The following is a 17,879-nucleotide window of genomic DNA, read 5'->3' on the forward strand; positions in this document are numbered from 1 at the left end:
TCATTCAGATTCACCAACATGACGCTCCATCCATGTTTCAGTCTGAATGAAGGAGGTGGACCAACACACTGACGGTGTGTGGAAGGTAAGGGGTAAATATTGACTCTCCTCCAGCAGATCCTGTACATTAAAATCATTAACACTGCTACTGCATGGTGTGTGTGTGTGTGTGTGTGTGTAAGGCAAACACAATTTGCCTGTGTGTAATCACTCTGTATTATGTTGTGAGCTAAATGGACATTCAGGTTTAAAATCATCTTGACTTAAGGAAATGAGCTTTTAACACACAAACACACAAACGCTCTCTCTCCAACCCTGTCTCCTACAAAACTGTGTTTCAAAACAAAAAACAGAACAAAACAACTTAGTTATGTTCAGTAAAACATCATGGTTTGGCTTAAAATGACTATGTGTGTTATTTTATTGAGCTACAGATGTAAATGAAAATAAGTGAACGTTGACTTTTGGCCTCACACGGGGCACCATAGTGATCTCCTGGGGGAACGTTTTTATAAACGATTAAAGGTCCGGATTTGAGCCACGAGCCACCAATTAAATAGGCCTGGACTATAGGACTACTTTAATAAAGAAGTGATATATGATTAAGGACTTTATAAATAAATAGCAACCAACGTCAGTCACGTCTCACTGTGATCTACTTGTAAACTAGTTCAACTGCTCGCTGTCCAAAAAGCTAAAACGGCACCGAGCAGATGGTGCAGCTGGACTCACATCACTCACACATATCATTTATATTTCATACAGCACTCTGGAGGTTTACATGGGTCCATTTGGTTCTTATAACAAAGACCTGACCCAGGACCTGAATCAGGCCGGGCGTACAGGAGCTGGTGATCCCACAGGTGATCAGGAGAGCAAGGGGTAGCAGATGTTTAACTGTGAACTAATCCTGTGTCTATCTCTACATGTTTAAAGACAAATATAGCAATAATTTTTATTTAAAAAGTTTAACAATGGGACACAAGATGTCTCCTACTTCGCTAAAATGTCTATTCTGATTGTCTGTGACCTGGAGGCTTCAAGTTTCCAAATCACACTTGTGTGAGTTTCATACTGAGCCCTGATTGGCTCCAAACTAGTTGTGATGTCATAAATCCTGCAGGTACGTCCAGATGTTAAACTGAGATTGAAGGTGAGCTCAGAGAAACTTTCCTCCTTCAGATGAATGTGAACTTTTTTTGACTGAAGGGGGCTTTAAACTAACAACTCTGACGTTTCAATCAGTGATATAAAACTGTCTTTTTGCATCACTTTGTGACCTGCTGCTGTCTGATCTGATTATACTCCATCAAGCACACAATCACTTCCAAACTGGGACTGTAGCAACCAGTGTAACACATCCTGTAGGCCGTAACAACTACTCCTTTTAACCTCTTTTACCCGATGGACCCGGTACCAGGTTCAGCTGAGCTGTGTGTTAAAACACTGCCTTTAAAAACTTCATAAAATGCTGTGGTGGTCTTTTTTTCCCGAATTGTTTCTAACAGGCGAGGCCTTAACGCTACTAAAACAACACTCCAGGTGAATTCTGTCAAAACAATGTTTGTTTGGCAATGATTTCAATATTTTAGTTACAAAATCAACACATAAGAAACTGTATTTTTCCTTTATAATATTTTTGACAGTTTTTATATTGAATGTACATACTTGACTTTGGATTGTCTTTTGTGATCTTATTTACGTTGTTATTGATCTTACTTGTTATTATCTTAGTTTCACTTGGTCAAAATTATACAATTTAGTTGTTTTTTTATTGATTTTATACTGTGCACAATGGTAGAATGTGATGATGCACAGGGTAAATGTCATGGTCAAAGGCTCCATTGTGTGCACATAGCCTCCTGTAGTGGATATCAGTAGTATTTTATAGCTAGATTCCCTTTCAAGAGGTAGAAAACCCATTTGGCACAACATTTGGCCAAATGGAGAGTCCGCCTGGTCCTATCCTTACTAAAACCTTTGTAGACTCTATGTGCTTTGTGTTATTTATATCTGCTTTGGCACAGTTGTAGTCGAGGAGTTGCTGAATGAATTCAGTGGCATCTCTGTGCATGGCATCATTGCAATAATGGTGTTATCCAGTGTCTAATCTAGAAAACATTTTAGGCGAGGATAAAAATGGAAATTTTTCCTTTGGTTCATCACAATTTACTCAGACATAGTAACAGTCACAATGCTACTGACACTGGGGATGAATCCTCTGAGGTTCTACCTATCAATAGAGACCAAGATCATGCATATAAACCTGGTAGTTGTGGAGCTATTCTTGATTTATTTTGGGTATGTCTGTCTAGGCGAACCACACTAAAAGTTTTCCACGCTTCCACAACGACGTTGGTCGAGACGGCGTTATGAGCTGTAAATATTTTAATCGATTGACAGCCCTAGAAACAGCATCAGAAAACTCAGATTTCTATAGTTTTTGCCTGTCAATAAGTGTGAGAATAAAGACACATTCCTGTCCTACAGCCAGCTGTAACGGCTGTTCTTGAGAACTTCAAACCTCAATATGATGAAACTGTTTATTTAGCGGAGATTTAATTAATACAGGTTGCACCGTACGAACCAGCCCTGATGTAGGGATTACTTATAACTAAATATTTATTCCAACTGACTTCCTGCTGGAACTGTTTCGTATCTGACTGACGCAACTGACAAAACTACTTTCTAATATACGACCTGCTGGATTTGTGAACAGTTACAAATCAGTAACTGCAGATCGATTGGTGATCAGAAAAATAAATATTTAATAATTGGTATTCATATTAACACAAACACACACACACGTGGTCTTACCTCTGAACTTCTTTGGAGGAGTCTCCAAATCTCCAGCAGCTGGTTCGACCACACAGCGGTCATCTACCAACCTGCAGACAAAAACCAAAGAAGAAGATCATTAATCAATTAATCAAGAATATATCCAGCAGGTGAAAATAACCTTTCGTTGCAGTCCTACTTTCAACTGCATCACAACAGCTGTGAGAAAAAAATTAAACACATTAGACAAAAGTATTGTTTGCTTGTTACAAACTCTTCTCTGCTCTCAGCCCTGTCTCCAAAAAATGACGGTTCCATACAACAAAACTGCAACGTCATTTAGGTTTCAAGGGAAACTCCTGGATTACTTTAGTTTTTCTGACGTATCACAAATACGTTTCTAATCAAAGTCCGCAGAAGTCCTCATAGGAAGGAGGTCGGAGTGGTGGGTGGGTCAAATCATAGACAGTATATAAGAAGTGGTTTGTTGTGTTATTTGTTTGTGGTGGTTTGTGGACTTTGAAGCCTCGAGGTTCAGCATTTTGGCCGTCGCCAGCTTGGTTTTTGCAACCAGAAGAGACACGAGAGGGAGGAGTTAAGTATAACCGGGTTTAACTTTAGTAAAATTACACTAGAAGTAAGTGGAAAATGTGTGTTTGCGTTTGCGCGTGTGTATGTGTGTGTGTGTGTGTGTGTGTGTGTGTGTGTGTGTGTGTGTGTGTGTGTGTGTGTGCGTGCGTGTGCGTGTGTGGTCATTAGAGTAAATCTCTCTAACCATCAGTGTTTAGTCAACAGAGGGTCTCAATAGTGACACACACACACACACACCTGGCCTCCAGCTGTATGTAGGTAATGTGTGTATGAATGGACAGGTAATCCTGCTGACTGCAGACTGTCTGAGATTCAACAGGTGTGTGCGCGTGTGTGTGTGCGTGTGCGTGTGCGTGCGTGTGTGTGTGTGTGTTATTCTGTTGATCCTCCGGCTGGTTTTCTTTCGTCTGAACCAGAGCAGGAGAATAAAAATTTGACTTTTTCTGTGAAGTAGACAACGCTTCACCATCTTTAATTTCACAATAATTTACCTTCCCCAAATAATACTTATCTTTATTGAATAGAGCCTGAACGCATCATAATGTAAATGATTTCAACACAGATTTGTTGTTCACAATGTAGCAGAGAAAAATTATTTTGGTCACCTGGACGCGTCGATAGTGAGTTTAACAGTCTACCTATGGTGCCGTCAGGTATCCACATGTTTACATATTACGTTGGTTTAAGAGCAGCGTGATGTAATATGTGCTTAGAGAGCGAGTTGTCAAGCGACACAGAGAGAGAGAGAGAGAGATGCGCTCAGATCAGCTGTTTGACGATCATTGGAGCAGAGAAATTAGCAATAAAGTTGTCTCGTGTTATTAAATGTACAGTAGTGTCACACACACACACACAGACTTTTTGCTCTCCCCACTTGTGAAATGAATCTGGCGCCGTGTTCAGGATTCGGCATCTTACCGGGGACCAGGGGAGACAGGTGGTGGAGCGGTACACCGGTCGGGTTTGGTCTGGGCCGTTCAGAGCCGGGTACAGGTTATTCTTGACGTAAAAACAATCAATAGTTCTCCTCATTTTGAATTAGCGGTATGTTTTATGGATGTGATGTTTCTCGAGAAGGCTGAATGTCAGCTGCACCGGTGCACCCAATGAAAACATTTAGTCCCATATGTAACCTTTATTCCTCTATCTTTATCACATTTTTTTAAATGTCTTGACTTTCCAAAAAATGTCCTAATTTTTCCATCTATTCTCCCTCTATTGTTCCAGTCTTCTTTCTTCACCTCTTTTTTCTCCTTATTCCTACGTCTTTCCTCTTCCTCTCTTCCTTTCTTTCTTTCTTTCTTTAAAATATCTTCACTTTCCAAAACATGTCTCCATTTTCCAAAACTTTCTTTTTCTCGTTTCTTTTCTGTCTCTTGTGTCTCTTTTGATTTAGTTTTCCCCTTCCTCCCACTTTTCTTTCTCTCGGTCTTTCTTTCTTCTCCGACCGCCCACAGCGTCCGCCATCACTAAAGCAGCCACTCACTTCTTTTGTCTGACTGCCAGGTGTGTCCCAGGTGTGTGCTGCTGATTGCTGCATTCACCGGACTGTCAGTCTCACACACACACACACACACACACACACACACACACACACACACACACACACACACTCTCTCAGGTATGTTGATTCAGTGACTAACACGTTGCTCAGCTGGCCTGTTTCACATTATTAAAACTGATTCACAGAAATCACAACCTCAACATCTGTTTCTTGTCAGAGGTAATCTGTCCAACGTCTCATTAACAGCTCCTTACTTCTGTCTTTGTCCCGTCTCTATTTCTAGTTTGTCTTCCCTTCTGTCTCTAATAGTTTGCTTTCATTATATCTCCAAAGACTAAAACAGATCTAGTTAAACGACTGGATGAAGCTGTGAGGACAACCTCACCATCAGCTCACCATTAGCTCCATCACTAAGGAGCTGTGTTTAAAGGGAACAGTAAAACTCTGAGCAACACATGTTAGCAATCATTCACTTACAGTTTTCTTGTAAACAAACAAACAAACAACTTGTTTGCATTCAGTGTTTCTCACCGAAACGATTTGGTGCATTCTTGAGCTCTGACAAATGTGCACTTCCTTCCTCATAAAACATCTGCAAAGCTGATTGTTTTAAGCATCCTGCATTGTTTACAACCAGGTTAACTAGCTAGCAGCCTTCTTCTTCTTCTTTGTTGGTGCATTACAACCTCCTGCACCTTAAAGTCCCCCTCCTCCAGCCAATTTTACTTCCTGTTTTTTGGTTAACGTTCTTTCTCAAACAGAGAATGTGGGGGTGGTTAATAGTCAGACGTAATTCATTACCATGGCAACCAGATTGCATCATTTTTCAACCCAGTTCAGATTAATTTACTGTTAATCAGACCACAAATGACACACAGATTGTCTCTCTCTCGCTATCTTCTTTACCGTCTCCTCCTAGCGAGGCGGCCGTCTGGCTGCTGCTGCACCGAGGAGCTGCACCGCCGCACGCCGGTCACAGCGCACCGGAGGACGGATAGACATGTTGCCGAGGTTCGCCGTTTGTTTCGGGACGTTTTGGAGGTGCACCGACCACCAGCACCGGCCGCTCTCGCCTCAGCTCCAGCACCGACACCGCAAACCTCCGGTATCGGCTGCTTTCCATTAATTTATCTCCAGCAGGAGGAGACGGTAAAGAAGAGAGCGAGTGAGAGAGACAGTTAATTCTGCCGGTTTGATTTTATGTAATTCACTGCGTTGATTTCACCCGTTCACCGCACACACAAATTCCATTGTGGATATAAACACACTAAACTAAGGTGGAGGAAACTAAAAATAAAATGAAAACCCCTCAAACGAGCATGAGTGAACCTGCAGCTTGGAGGATGACCTTTGACCTGCAGCTTCTCCTATAGTCAGACGTCATATTCACATTTTACCAACAACCTTCTTTTTTTTAACTTAGCACAAAATTAAGTTATTTGTCAAAAAAAATTGGCAAACTGTGGCTTATCAACTTATAATGGAAATGACTCAAATAAATATGAAATATTATAGAAATGTCAAAATACACTGGAGGGGGGCTTTAAGAGTGGTATGTTGTTATGATTTGTTGCTGTCATGTGACTCATTTCTGTGTCCTCTCTCTAAAGGTTTACTCTCTGTAAAATGTGGTTTGTTTTTTTCATCCTGTTCCACCTCTCCCTCCTCCTCCTCCTCCTCCTACCTTCCTTCCACCGGCAGAACAAACAGATTTGAATAAGGTTTTGTGTATCTGAATAAGTGCAGGTGTTTTCCATCTCAACTGCCCGTCAGTCACAGACTGAACCTGCAGGACGAGACAGAACCAGAGCCGAGAGTCACATCTGAGCTGCATCTTATCCAAAGATGAATACGATTTTAAAAGTACAAGAGGTGGACACATTAATATGAATACTAATAGGTTTTAGTATTGTATGCATGTCGAACAAAGGCCTGCAGACAGAGACAACGTGTGACAAGTGACAGCAGAGTGAATGGATGAAAAGAGAGATGCATCCTCGCATTGAAAGTAATTCCTTCCACAGTTCAACTCAAACTGAAATAAACCACAAAGTCGCCTCTAGAAGTCTAAATAAAAGCTTTTGTTTGCATTTTAAGTTTAACTTGATATTCTATTTTAGCTTGTTTTTTATTTAATTTGACTCTTTAAAAACCTATTAATGTGTGTGTTTTATTGCCTCGTCATGTTGCTTGTCTCATGTAAAGCACTCTGAATTGCCTTCTATAGTTGTGCAAATAGATTAGCCTGAAACATCAGACAGATATTTGACTATTTGACCAGAGACTCTGACTCAGTGGCCTAAAGCTTTGTTTATGGTCGCCGTAGTGAAGCCGACGCAGAAAATTGCGCCATTGCGGCTTTCGCATGTGGCACGAAGGCTCTGCAAGTTGTCGCGGTGGTTTGTCGTGCACCTCTGAATTTTTATAACTACGCGCCGATTGCGCAAGCTGCGCTCCGGTTTCAACATGGACGCCTTCGAGGGAAGACTGGCCGAGCAGGTTGGCCTGTACAGACATCTCTACGACTGTTCACTGAGAGACCACAGGGACAGTCACATGACATTAAACTCTTGGAGAGAAACAGGCAACACACTGGAGAAAGACTAGGCTCTTTTGCTGTGGAAGAATATCAGAGATCATTTTGTAAAAGCTAAAAACAAAGGTCTCATGGAAAGAGTGGCGACCCGAGGGGAAGCACTGAGAGACTTGGAGGTAAGCGACAGTAATAATTACAGACACAAATGCAATGTTTGACGGTATGTCGGTGTTTACCACTCGTTGACTTCTTGCTTATCCACATAATGTTTTGTTTGTACACCTCCTGGCGTTTCGGAGAATACTGCAATGAACAACGCGCTGAGCATAAACGCCTCTGGGTATGCTTGTAGCGTGTGCGCCATCTACGGAGACCCGCGCCACAATGTCTCGCGCGAGTATAAACAAAGCTTAGAGGTTAGAAAAGCGAGCTTGTGACCTGAGGGTCGTCGTTTCACTCCCCCCAGACCGGCAGGATAAATCTGGGTGGAGACAGTTAATAAGCAGCGCTTGACCCTCCCTCATTACCACCCGTAACCCCAGACCGCTGCAGTGGAGCTGCTTGATGGTCAGCAGATCAGACTGTGGTTGTACTGGGCAGCTTTCAGGTGAGAATGTGTAACTGAGTGAATGTGATCGGGGCGTTCCTGAAAAAGAGAGCATTGCTGTATAAATAAAGGTGAAAAATAAAATAAAACCTTTCAGCTGTCAGCAGTGATATGATCCTCGTATCAACATTTATTCACTGCTGGGAAGCAGACAGGGATCACAGAGGTCTAATCTTCCAGGGAAGGGAACGAGGAAGGTAGAGAAGTCGTTTTATGTGCTGAAATGTGTCTCCAGCTTGTTTGTATGTCAATATTCGGTGTGTATTAACATGTATTAGAAGTGAAGAGCAGAAACCTCTAAGCTCCCTGTTTGAATCCTGTTTGTTTTAATGCCGCAGAATTTGACTGTAAGGAAACCAGCAGGTTCACCCACTCACATGTCTCTCTCTCTCTCTCTCTCCCATGGCAGATATTCATTATTCAAATGTCTCTCTCGCAGTCTATTGCTGGCAGTAAACTCCGATAAACACAAACTGTAAGTAAACACTCACTGAGAGTCGAAGGCAAGTTGTCAGTTAAAATGTTTCCCACATGGCCATAAAGTATATGGACAGATGCACATGTGTGCCATCTGGCTGTAACAGCCAGATTAGTGATGGACGTTCATCTCCTTATGGAGCTGACTTCCAACATAAACACTGTTGTTGCTGTAATGTTCAGGTGTCCACTTACTTTTACTGTCTGGAGACGTCCACTCCTTATGTGCGTATTAATATGAATGTGTATTTTTTCTATTATTATTATTATTACTATTATTATTTAATTTTTATATTTAAATATAAATTCATTTAAAACAAATTTGTATTATTATTATTATTATAAATAATAATATGTATGTTTATGTTATAATGTATATATATGCATTTTGTCTATTATTATTATTAAATTTTTATTGTTTTTATTTAAAACAAATTTGTACTTTTTTTATAAATAATAATATGTATGTATTTTTTCTATTATTATTATTATTATTATTATTTAATTTGTATTATATTCATTTAAAACAAATTTGTATTATTATTATTTTTATAAATAATATGTATGTTATAATATGTATGTATTTTTCTATTATTACATTTTATTATATTCATTTAAATCACATTTTTATTATTACATTTTTTATAAATTAAATATGTATTGTCAGACAAATATCTGTAGTCAGAGAGAAACAAACGAGAGCAGAAGTGAATAAAGTACCGAAGGATTTTTCACAAAAACTAGAGAAGAACAAACCTTTAGAAATATCACACAGAAACATCTAAATAAAATCTGAATACAGACTCATGCTGCACTCTTCCTTTATCCTCTTTCACACAGCCTGCTCACCGTTCTGTATAAAAGGTTTGAACACAGAATGAGAGGACAGAGTTGTTCTGCTGTTAAGCCGTCAGCTCTTCTTCTCTTTGTGATTTTATTGCGGTTTTTATTGTGTTTGATTAAACGGGCGGAGAATGCTCAAGGAAGTGCAGGATTATTTACTTTTATCATGTTAATATTTATCATGGTCACCAACTCGCTAAATAAACACCCGGTGCTAATGAAAGTCATCGGTTCTGCAGGTATTTGGTCCTGATCTAAACGTATGGCTGAAGCTGACAGGAAGCAGTTTTAGAGGAATCCTGAAGTGTTGGACACGTGTACATTCTGACCAATAGGTGGCGCTAGAGGAAAAGTCAGAGGATCACCAACAATCATCTGGACACATAAACATCTAAACCAAATTTCACGTCAATCCATCCAACAGTTGAGATTATATCACTCTGGACTGAACGTGTTGGACCCAATGACATTTCCCTCCATACAGCTGTTACCATATGACGCTAGTGTGGCTAAAAATTGTGACCCATTGTTCTATTGAGATCAATGGGAGCCAGTGAAAGTCAGCAAGTGAAGCTAAAGGCTACAGAAGCTGTAAAGGTCAAGATCGAGTCAAATACACCAGAGTGGGTGTAAGACCACAGTACAGGAAACACACACACTGGCACTGTGGAAATCTCTCCTGGACATACAACCACTTCCTTTTCCTGCCATACAACCACACATAGCTGCCACTTTCTCTCTCTGTGTGTGTTAAAGGTTGGATTCTGGACAGAACAACGTCGGAGAAAGTTACTGTTGGAGCCATGTTTGCATTGTGTTCATTATATACGTATGTCTGTATAATATATGAAGCAGTGTGTGTCCACTTGTAGTAATTAGTAGTACTTGTAGTATGGGGAAAGTACAAATAGGTGAATCAGTGAAAACAGAAGAAGTGAAACTCAGTTGATATTTACATTGCAACGTCAGCGCCCAGCAGCAGAGCTACGCTTCCGCCATTTTGGACTGAAAGCAACTAGCGGACGCCAGTAAAACGTCCGCCTACAAAGTGCCGTACAAAAGTAAAACTAAATCATTCTATTCTATTGTCATATTTAATGTCTCTACTGAAATGTTCTGTGTTGAACAATAAAAACATTATAAATATGCATACTATTATAACTATTTATTTATTAAATGTTTTTGCCCGGCTGCTTCCCAGAGGAGCATAAAGTGAGCGATGGACATACATGGAAAGTTAGAAAAATCCAGCAAACAGATTTTGAGAGCAATCTCGAATTTTTCTACGTCAAGGATCCAACATCGATGTCCAATAGACCACAGACTATGGATGTATAAGAGGTTGTGTCCTGTTCTTTTGCCCTGCGTGTTAGTAAATAGCCTACAACTGCATTAAATTCTGTTTTCCGTCATGCTACTAGCACTACTAGCTACTGGCCGATAGCCGGTTGTTTGGGAACAGAGACGTTAATACATCCACCACAGTACAGACTTACAGCATACAGCCCATGGGTGTATTATAAGATAATAAAAGTGATGAATTACTGCCAATATATCCATTATTACAGCCGCATACAGCTAGCAGGAAGCTGGCAGAACCGGATATGTCATATGAGCGTGCAGGGCGATACAGTCCCGTGGGTCTGATGTTTATTATGACAAGGAAAATAACTCTGGATTCAGATATTAGTTAGTTTTACTACTTTTAGGACATAATGATTTATACATCCATAACCACAGACTCATTGGCGGCAGCGCTGTTGTCAAAAAAGCACCAGAGTTTCGTCTCTTTGCTTCTGGACTCTTTGGTTGTACTTTAGTCTAGACTATATATTTTATATCTTATACTTGCACTGCCTGCTATATCGAGCTAAACTGCATTTCACTGTCTCAGTACCTGTACTCTGTGCAATGACAATATAATCTGATATAATCAATATGGAAAACACCAAAAAACATAATAATAATCGGACTTTGAGTGTAACTTCCTGCAGATAAACATCAGTAATAAGACATGTGTTCAGTGCAGTAAAATGTCTGTAAAACATACAGTCAGTTCTCAGAGGGTTCGTGTACAAATACCACAGACCGGACTTCTACACAGAAACCACACTGTAGAGAAAACACCACACAGTGCGATAAGGAGACCAGGAGACTGAGTCTATGTAGCAGTATGATTCAGGGGTTGGACACAATAATGTGAACATTATGAAGCCAACTGATTCAACACATCCTTAAAGTCTTTTCCTTTTCTTAAATCCAGAGCAAGATGGCGGCAGGCCGTGAAGTGCAAGTGAACACTTGTTTTTAATAATCTAAACAACCGCACCCATCATAAATACCATACTTATAGCTGTGAACTGAGATGCACTGGCAGCTTTCCAGGACGCATGTCGACGAGATCTTTACACTAGTGACGTTGCAGCATCTCGGTGCACTGATCTGCTTTCAGACCGAACCGGTTTGGTCCGGTTCAGTCGAACTCTGATGACCAGACACAGTGTTTCCCAAAATCCATTTTACCATTTTTTTATCCTTTATCTTGTACCGAGCTGTGACTCTTAAACCGAGTCATGAACCGAGCCGTGACTCCTGTGTACCGTTACACTCCTGATGATAACACACATGTTATCATGCGTGTGCAGGATTTTCCCAGACAGCTAAAACAAGTGATAGTTGAGTTGAGCCGATATAGTCGGTCTCTTTGGTGTTGTTACACAACGTCATACTGTCATTCGATTGAAGCGGGCACTAATAACAGATCGATATCACTATGCTAACAGCCAGTTTGGATCACACACCTGTTCAGGTCTGAACCATGTGGATGTGGTCACCTGTTCACTGTGATCTCAGCGCTCCATAATGTTACTCTGAACCACAAACTAGTAAGACGACCAGAGCCGAAACATTTAATCATTAAACAATTAGCTGCAACTATTTTCAGAGTCAGAATCAGAAATACTTTATTGATCCCCGGGGGGAAATCAGTCACTCATTTTAATAATCATTACCTGATTCAGCTTCTCAGATGTGAGTTTTGTTGTTTTTATTCGTCTTGTGTGAAAACAGACTGAATATCTTCGGCTTTTCGACAAAACAAGACGCCACTTTGGGATTTAAGAGACTGTGATGGGAGTTTTGTTTTACTTACTTATCATCGATAACCATTTTTTTTTCTCCAACAATTGATTATGTGTTTGCATATTTATTTAACATCTAGGAATGCACACATTTACATTATTATGTATTATTCCAATAATTCAAAGCCAAATTGCTTTAATTGCCTTAACAAGCACAGCATCTACACACTCAGTAGGCGGTTGTATACACCTTTAAAGTTGGTTTATGATCCGCCAATAAACACAGACAAGAAGAAGAAGAAGACGAAGATGAAGAAGCGCAGTGACCACACACACAGTAGGTGGTGGTATACACCTTTAAAGTTTCTTTGCGATCCGCCAATAAACACAGACGAGAAGAAGAAGAAAAAGACAAAGACGAAAAAGAAGAAGAAGAAAAAGAAGAAGCGCAGCACACTGACTAGAAAGCCAAACATGTTGTCACCGGTGTGAATTCTTTTCATAGTTTCAGAGGAAGACAACACGATTGCAATTTGCACAAAAAGTTTTTTGATGCATTTTACTAGAAAACCATAAATGAACATTTGAAGAGTCAGAACTGTACTCTGTTTTGTTGTAACAGTGATGTCAGTTAGATCTGGTTAGAGCCATAGAATATTAAATCATCAATCTTTGCCCACCACGTCTTAGCCTTTCTTACCCTCAGGTGTGCATAATATTACTACAGGTTATGAACTTATCTTTAATCTCTGCTACAGGGCTAACAGTGTGCAACTAACTGCTAACGCCAACAAACGACCAGCTTCCACCACCACAACTCAGACTCCAACACAAACTCCACAGCGCAAAAAAAAAAAAAAATTATATCTGGTGAAACCCGTCTGTGAAATAGAAATGTGACAGACGTCGGCAGGAACACTAGGATCAACATCGGCCTTTGATTCATGGAGGGACCTTTGTTTGGGAACAAACATTACTGCCAAGCATGTGAAATATATAGCGACATTGTGGTTTTAGCTGTCAATCAGTCTCGTGTGGATCGCCTCACTGTTTTGACTAATGCTCGCTCGCGTCTATGTAGTGCGAGCAACAGGACACACTACTACAGGACATTCACTACCTGAATGTGAGTGAGCATCTGTCAAAACAGTGAGGCCAAACACATCAGCTAAAACCACAACATCACTCTTTATTTTATTATATTAATGTTAGCTGACCAGACGGAGGTGTCTCCATGAATCAATGCTGATCCTAGTGTTGGCTTTTCCTGCCTCAGCCTCATGACCGCGGTCGGAGGGAACAGGGGAGACACCGGCACCCGGTCAGAGACGATAACGTAACTCGCTGCGGAGCCCCGTCACTTCACAACACACGGAAAACTTCTGTTGGTCTGGAGGAGCTGCAGCATTTATTTCTGCACAAACGTCCACTGTACATTCACTAGATATTCTCAGAGCTAAACTAACTCTCCTGCAGTGTGTAGTGTGCGCGCATGCACATGAGGTGGAGCGAGAGAGCGAGAACGCGCGCGGTGTGTGAGTGAAGGCAAGCAGGCAGAGGAGCAGAGACTACGGTCCTCTAGACCAAAGCTACGGTCTCCCCCGCGTCCTCCGACCGCGGCCAACACTGTTTTGCAAGACGGGCTTCACTAGATATAACTTTGCGGTTTTGGTGCTTCCGTGTAGTTTGTGTTGGAGTCCGAGTCTGAACAGCGTGGACACAGGCGAAACGCGCATTGGACACCGACCCGGATTGATTTATACGTGTAAGAAGTTACAAACAGTCCCTTTAACGCAAATTACGATTTTTCAGTTTTAAAGCTGCAGTGAAGATACTGATATCATATGATGCCAAATCTCTCTTTAAGGTACATTTTGAACATATAGAAAATGTGTGATTAATATGCGATTACTCAGGATTAACTATGATAATCATGCGATTAAATATTTTAATCGATTGACAGCCCTACTTTAAATGTCTTGTTTTGTCAGATATTCACTTTAATATAATATAAAACAGAAAAAATTTGCATGAACCCTTGGCCTACTATTTATTTTTTACAATAACTCAATTATCAAAATAGTTGGCGATTTTTTTTCTGTGGATCAACTATAATCGATTAGTTGACTAATCTTTGCAGCTGTAGTAGATTCAGGTACATTTAAAACAGACATATAATGATTAATATCCTGGTTAATAAACGTGCCTTTGAGGGATAAAACAACAGATTTAGATTCTGAGTGGAGCTTTTACATGAATAAATAATGAGTTTCCTGACTGACTTCTTCTGGGAGTTGATATTATATATTGAAGTACATATTTAAGAACATATTAAAGTACATATTAAAGTACACATTGAAGTAAATATTAAAGTACATATTAAAGTACTTATTGAAGTAAATATTAAAGTAAATATTGAAGTACATATTGAAGTACATATTAAACTACATATTAATGTAAATATTAAACTACATATTAAAGTACATATTAAAGTACACATTGAAGTAAATATTAAAGTACATATTAAAGTACTTATTGAAGTAAATATTAAAGTAAATATTGAAGTACATATTGAAGTACATATTAAACTACATATTAAACTACATATTAATGTAAATATTAAACTACATATTAAAGTACATATTGAAGTACATATTAAAGTACATATTAAAGTAAATATTAAAGTACATATTAAAGTAAATATTAAATTACATATTAAAGTAAATATTGAAGTACATATTAAACTACATATTAAAGTAAATATTGAAGTATAAAGTACATATTACAGTACATATTGAAGTACATATTAAAGTAAATATTAAAATACATATTGAGTTGGAAATGATATGAGAATGTATGGAATAATGGAAGTGTAACTCCCAAACATGAGTCCTGTATGTGTTGTTCCATTTGTTTGTGGGTTTGGATGTGTAAATGCCCATATGTTGTTGATATGTGTATTACCTTGAAAAACATCAATAAAAACTAAAGTGAAAAAAGAAAAAGTACATATTGAAGTAAATATTAAAGTACATATTAAAGTACATATTGAAGTACGTATTAGAGTACACATAGTAAGTAACCAGTTTCACAGGAAGCACGTGCATGAGGACTACCACAGTGTCTCCCAGTGACAGTGTCTCAGAGCCAGCAGACCTATAGAGCTGTAACTCACCCCAGGGTGCTGATGAAGCCGTTGACGGTTCCCTCCGCGTACAGGGACACGATATCCCCGATGTGGAGGAAACTGGAGGCAGAGTCCGACATCCTGCTGCGTGTTCAGGATCCTCCAGTATACAGAAGCAAGCAAACAGGTAGTAGAGACACTTTCTACTCCTTCTTTTAACCTCCTTTATGTGTCCTCCTTTATCTCTCTCTCTCTCTGTGTGAGCGTCAGAAAACTTCACAGACACTTCCTCTCATGCAGCAGCTGGAGGAGTAAATAAAGAAGAAAAGCTCTTTATGCATTCAACCTGCAGTCAGTCAACTTGTTCAGTCCGCCTCCTCTCAGTCACTGCCGGGTTCTGCATGACAGCAAACTGGAAAAACCTCTGAAGAAGTTGAAGAAGTTGAAGAAGTTGTTGGGCGGATTAAAATCTGGAGAGTTCCTGCAGAGCTCCTCACATACAGTATCACACACAGCTGGTTGCAGATGAGTGGTCTATATGTGTGTGAGAGGTGTAGAGACACAACACTATACTGTTCCCTCCCTCTGTCAGTGTCACTGTGTGTGTGGGGGGGGGGCGTGCATGTGCGCGCTCACGCCCAAGACTCTGGTGTTATAGAAACCAGGAAGTGAGTCGAAGTGTCGATAAGAGGCTGACAGACAGCTTCGAGAAAGAACAACCGCCTCGGGGACAAACACACACATGCACACACATGCACACACATGCATACACTCACACACATGCACACACATGCATACACACACATCCACACACATGCACATACACACACACACATGCATACACACACACACACACACACACACACATGCATACATACATGCAACAAGGCTGCAACCCCGGGCGTGCACGGGCAAGCTCATGAGGCATACGTGCACGCGCACCCCCCTCACATAACCCACATTAACCAAAACAAACAAGTTAAGTGACATATTTAACATATAAAACACAAGAAAGAGGCAACATTTACAAATACAAACAAGTACAAACTTCTTTTTAAAGTGTCAGTAGGCAGAATATTTTTGGCATCATTGGGCAAAAATTTCATAATAACTTTTCAGCATGTTGTAATTCAAGTGTTCTGAGAGAAAACTAGACTTTTGATCCTCCTCATGGCTCTGTTTTCAGGCTTTAGAAAATCTAGCCCGTGACAGGAGACTTTGGCCAATCACAGGTCATTTTTAGAGAGAGAGCGTTCCTATTGGCTGTGCTCCGGCTGGTGGGCGGTGCTTGGTATTTCCTCAGCTGGTCTCAACATGGCTGCCAGGACACAAACTTTCTCATTTTACAGCTGAATGGTACACTACAAGATGTTTCTGAAAACATTTAAAGGACAGAAATAGGCATTACAGTAACAGAATATTGATTCATATTTGATCAGCGCTGCCTAGTTTGACCGTTTCATTGGAGTTTGCGAGTGATTGACAGCTGCTAAGACACAGCAAGGCTCCAGCTCGGCTCTGATTGGTTGTTTTCCTTCCAGTCTGTGAAATCTTGCAGATGCCGTTAGGAGCACCGGAGTACACAGCCAAGCTCCCCAGGAGGAGCGCCAGTCGTCGATCCCGACTTTCGTAGTGGCCAAACGGCGGTACTGCAACTTCCCTGTCTGTCACTTGATGCCATTGGGCGCAAAAATACTTTTTCCCATAGACTTACATTGGGAGAGAGATGTCTGTAACTCAGCGGATAATTTTTTTTAAAGATAAATCAACTTCCCAGTAAGAACACTTGAATAGCCCTTATATAAATCATTAGGTTTTAAAAGTTGTAAAACGCACTAAAAGCTGAATCCAGAGTTATTTCCCTTTCTCCGTTCATGTGAGTGAGACCCAGACCGAGGCTGGAGCGCCAAGCCGTGACGACGGCGTGATGTTGGGACCCCGTGACCGAGTCATGTGACCGAGCGGACGCTACTCCGCCAATCATCTCTGACGCTACTCCGCCAAGATCCGGGTACTTTTCCAGACGGAAGTCGAGACATTTAGGCTTCATGCGCCAATGAGCAACTCTCATAGGAATGACCGGAGCCCTGCCTCCAACGCTGTATCCAGTTCTTTTAATACATCCATGGTATTTCCTCAACTGATCTCAACATGGCTGCCGGGTCACTATCTTTCTCATTTTACAGCTAAACAGTACATTACAAGATGATTCTGAAAACATTAAAAGAAGAGAAATAGGCATTACAGTAACAGAATATTGATTTGTATTTGATCAGCGCTGTCTAGTTTGACCGTTTGATCAGAGTTCACGAGTGATTGACAGCTGCTCAGAGACA

At 40.4% G+C, this 17,879-nt stretch overlaps 1 protein-coding gene across 2 annotated transcripts in view; it reads right to left on the reverse strand.

Annotated features, from left to right (window-relative positions):
• Nucleotides 1-16,139, reverse strand: part of itpr3 (inositol 1,4,5-trisphosphate receptor, type 3) — a 75,572-nt gene extending 59,433 nt beyond the window's left edge. Inside the window, exons 1-2 of one of the 2 annotated variants that reach the window (XM_074644854.1) lie at nt 15,592-16,139; nt 2,818-2,888 (exon numbers count right to left, since the gene is read on the reverse strand). In XM_074644854.1, coding sequence (XP_074500955.1) covers nt 2,818-2,888; nt 15,592-15,683 — 163 coding nt within the window. In that variant the 5' untranslated portion in view covers nt 15,684-16,139. The remainder of the gene's footprint in view (nt 1-2,817; nt 2,889-15,591) is intronic. The other variant, XM_074644855.1, reaches the window with a different exon arrangement.
• Between the last annotated feature and the right edge of the window lie 1,740 nt (nt 16,140-17,879).

This window comes from Sebastes fasciatus, chromosome 8 (assembly GCF_043250625.1).
Source record: "Sebastes fasciatus isolate fSebFas1 chromosome 8, fSebFas1.pri, whole genome shotgun sequence".
In the NCBI taxonomy this organism is placed as follows: Eukaryota; Metazoa; Chordata; class Actinopteri; order Perciformes; family Sebastidae; genus Sebastes; species Sebastes fasciatus.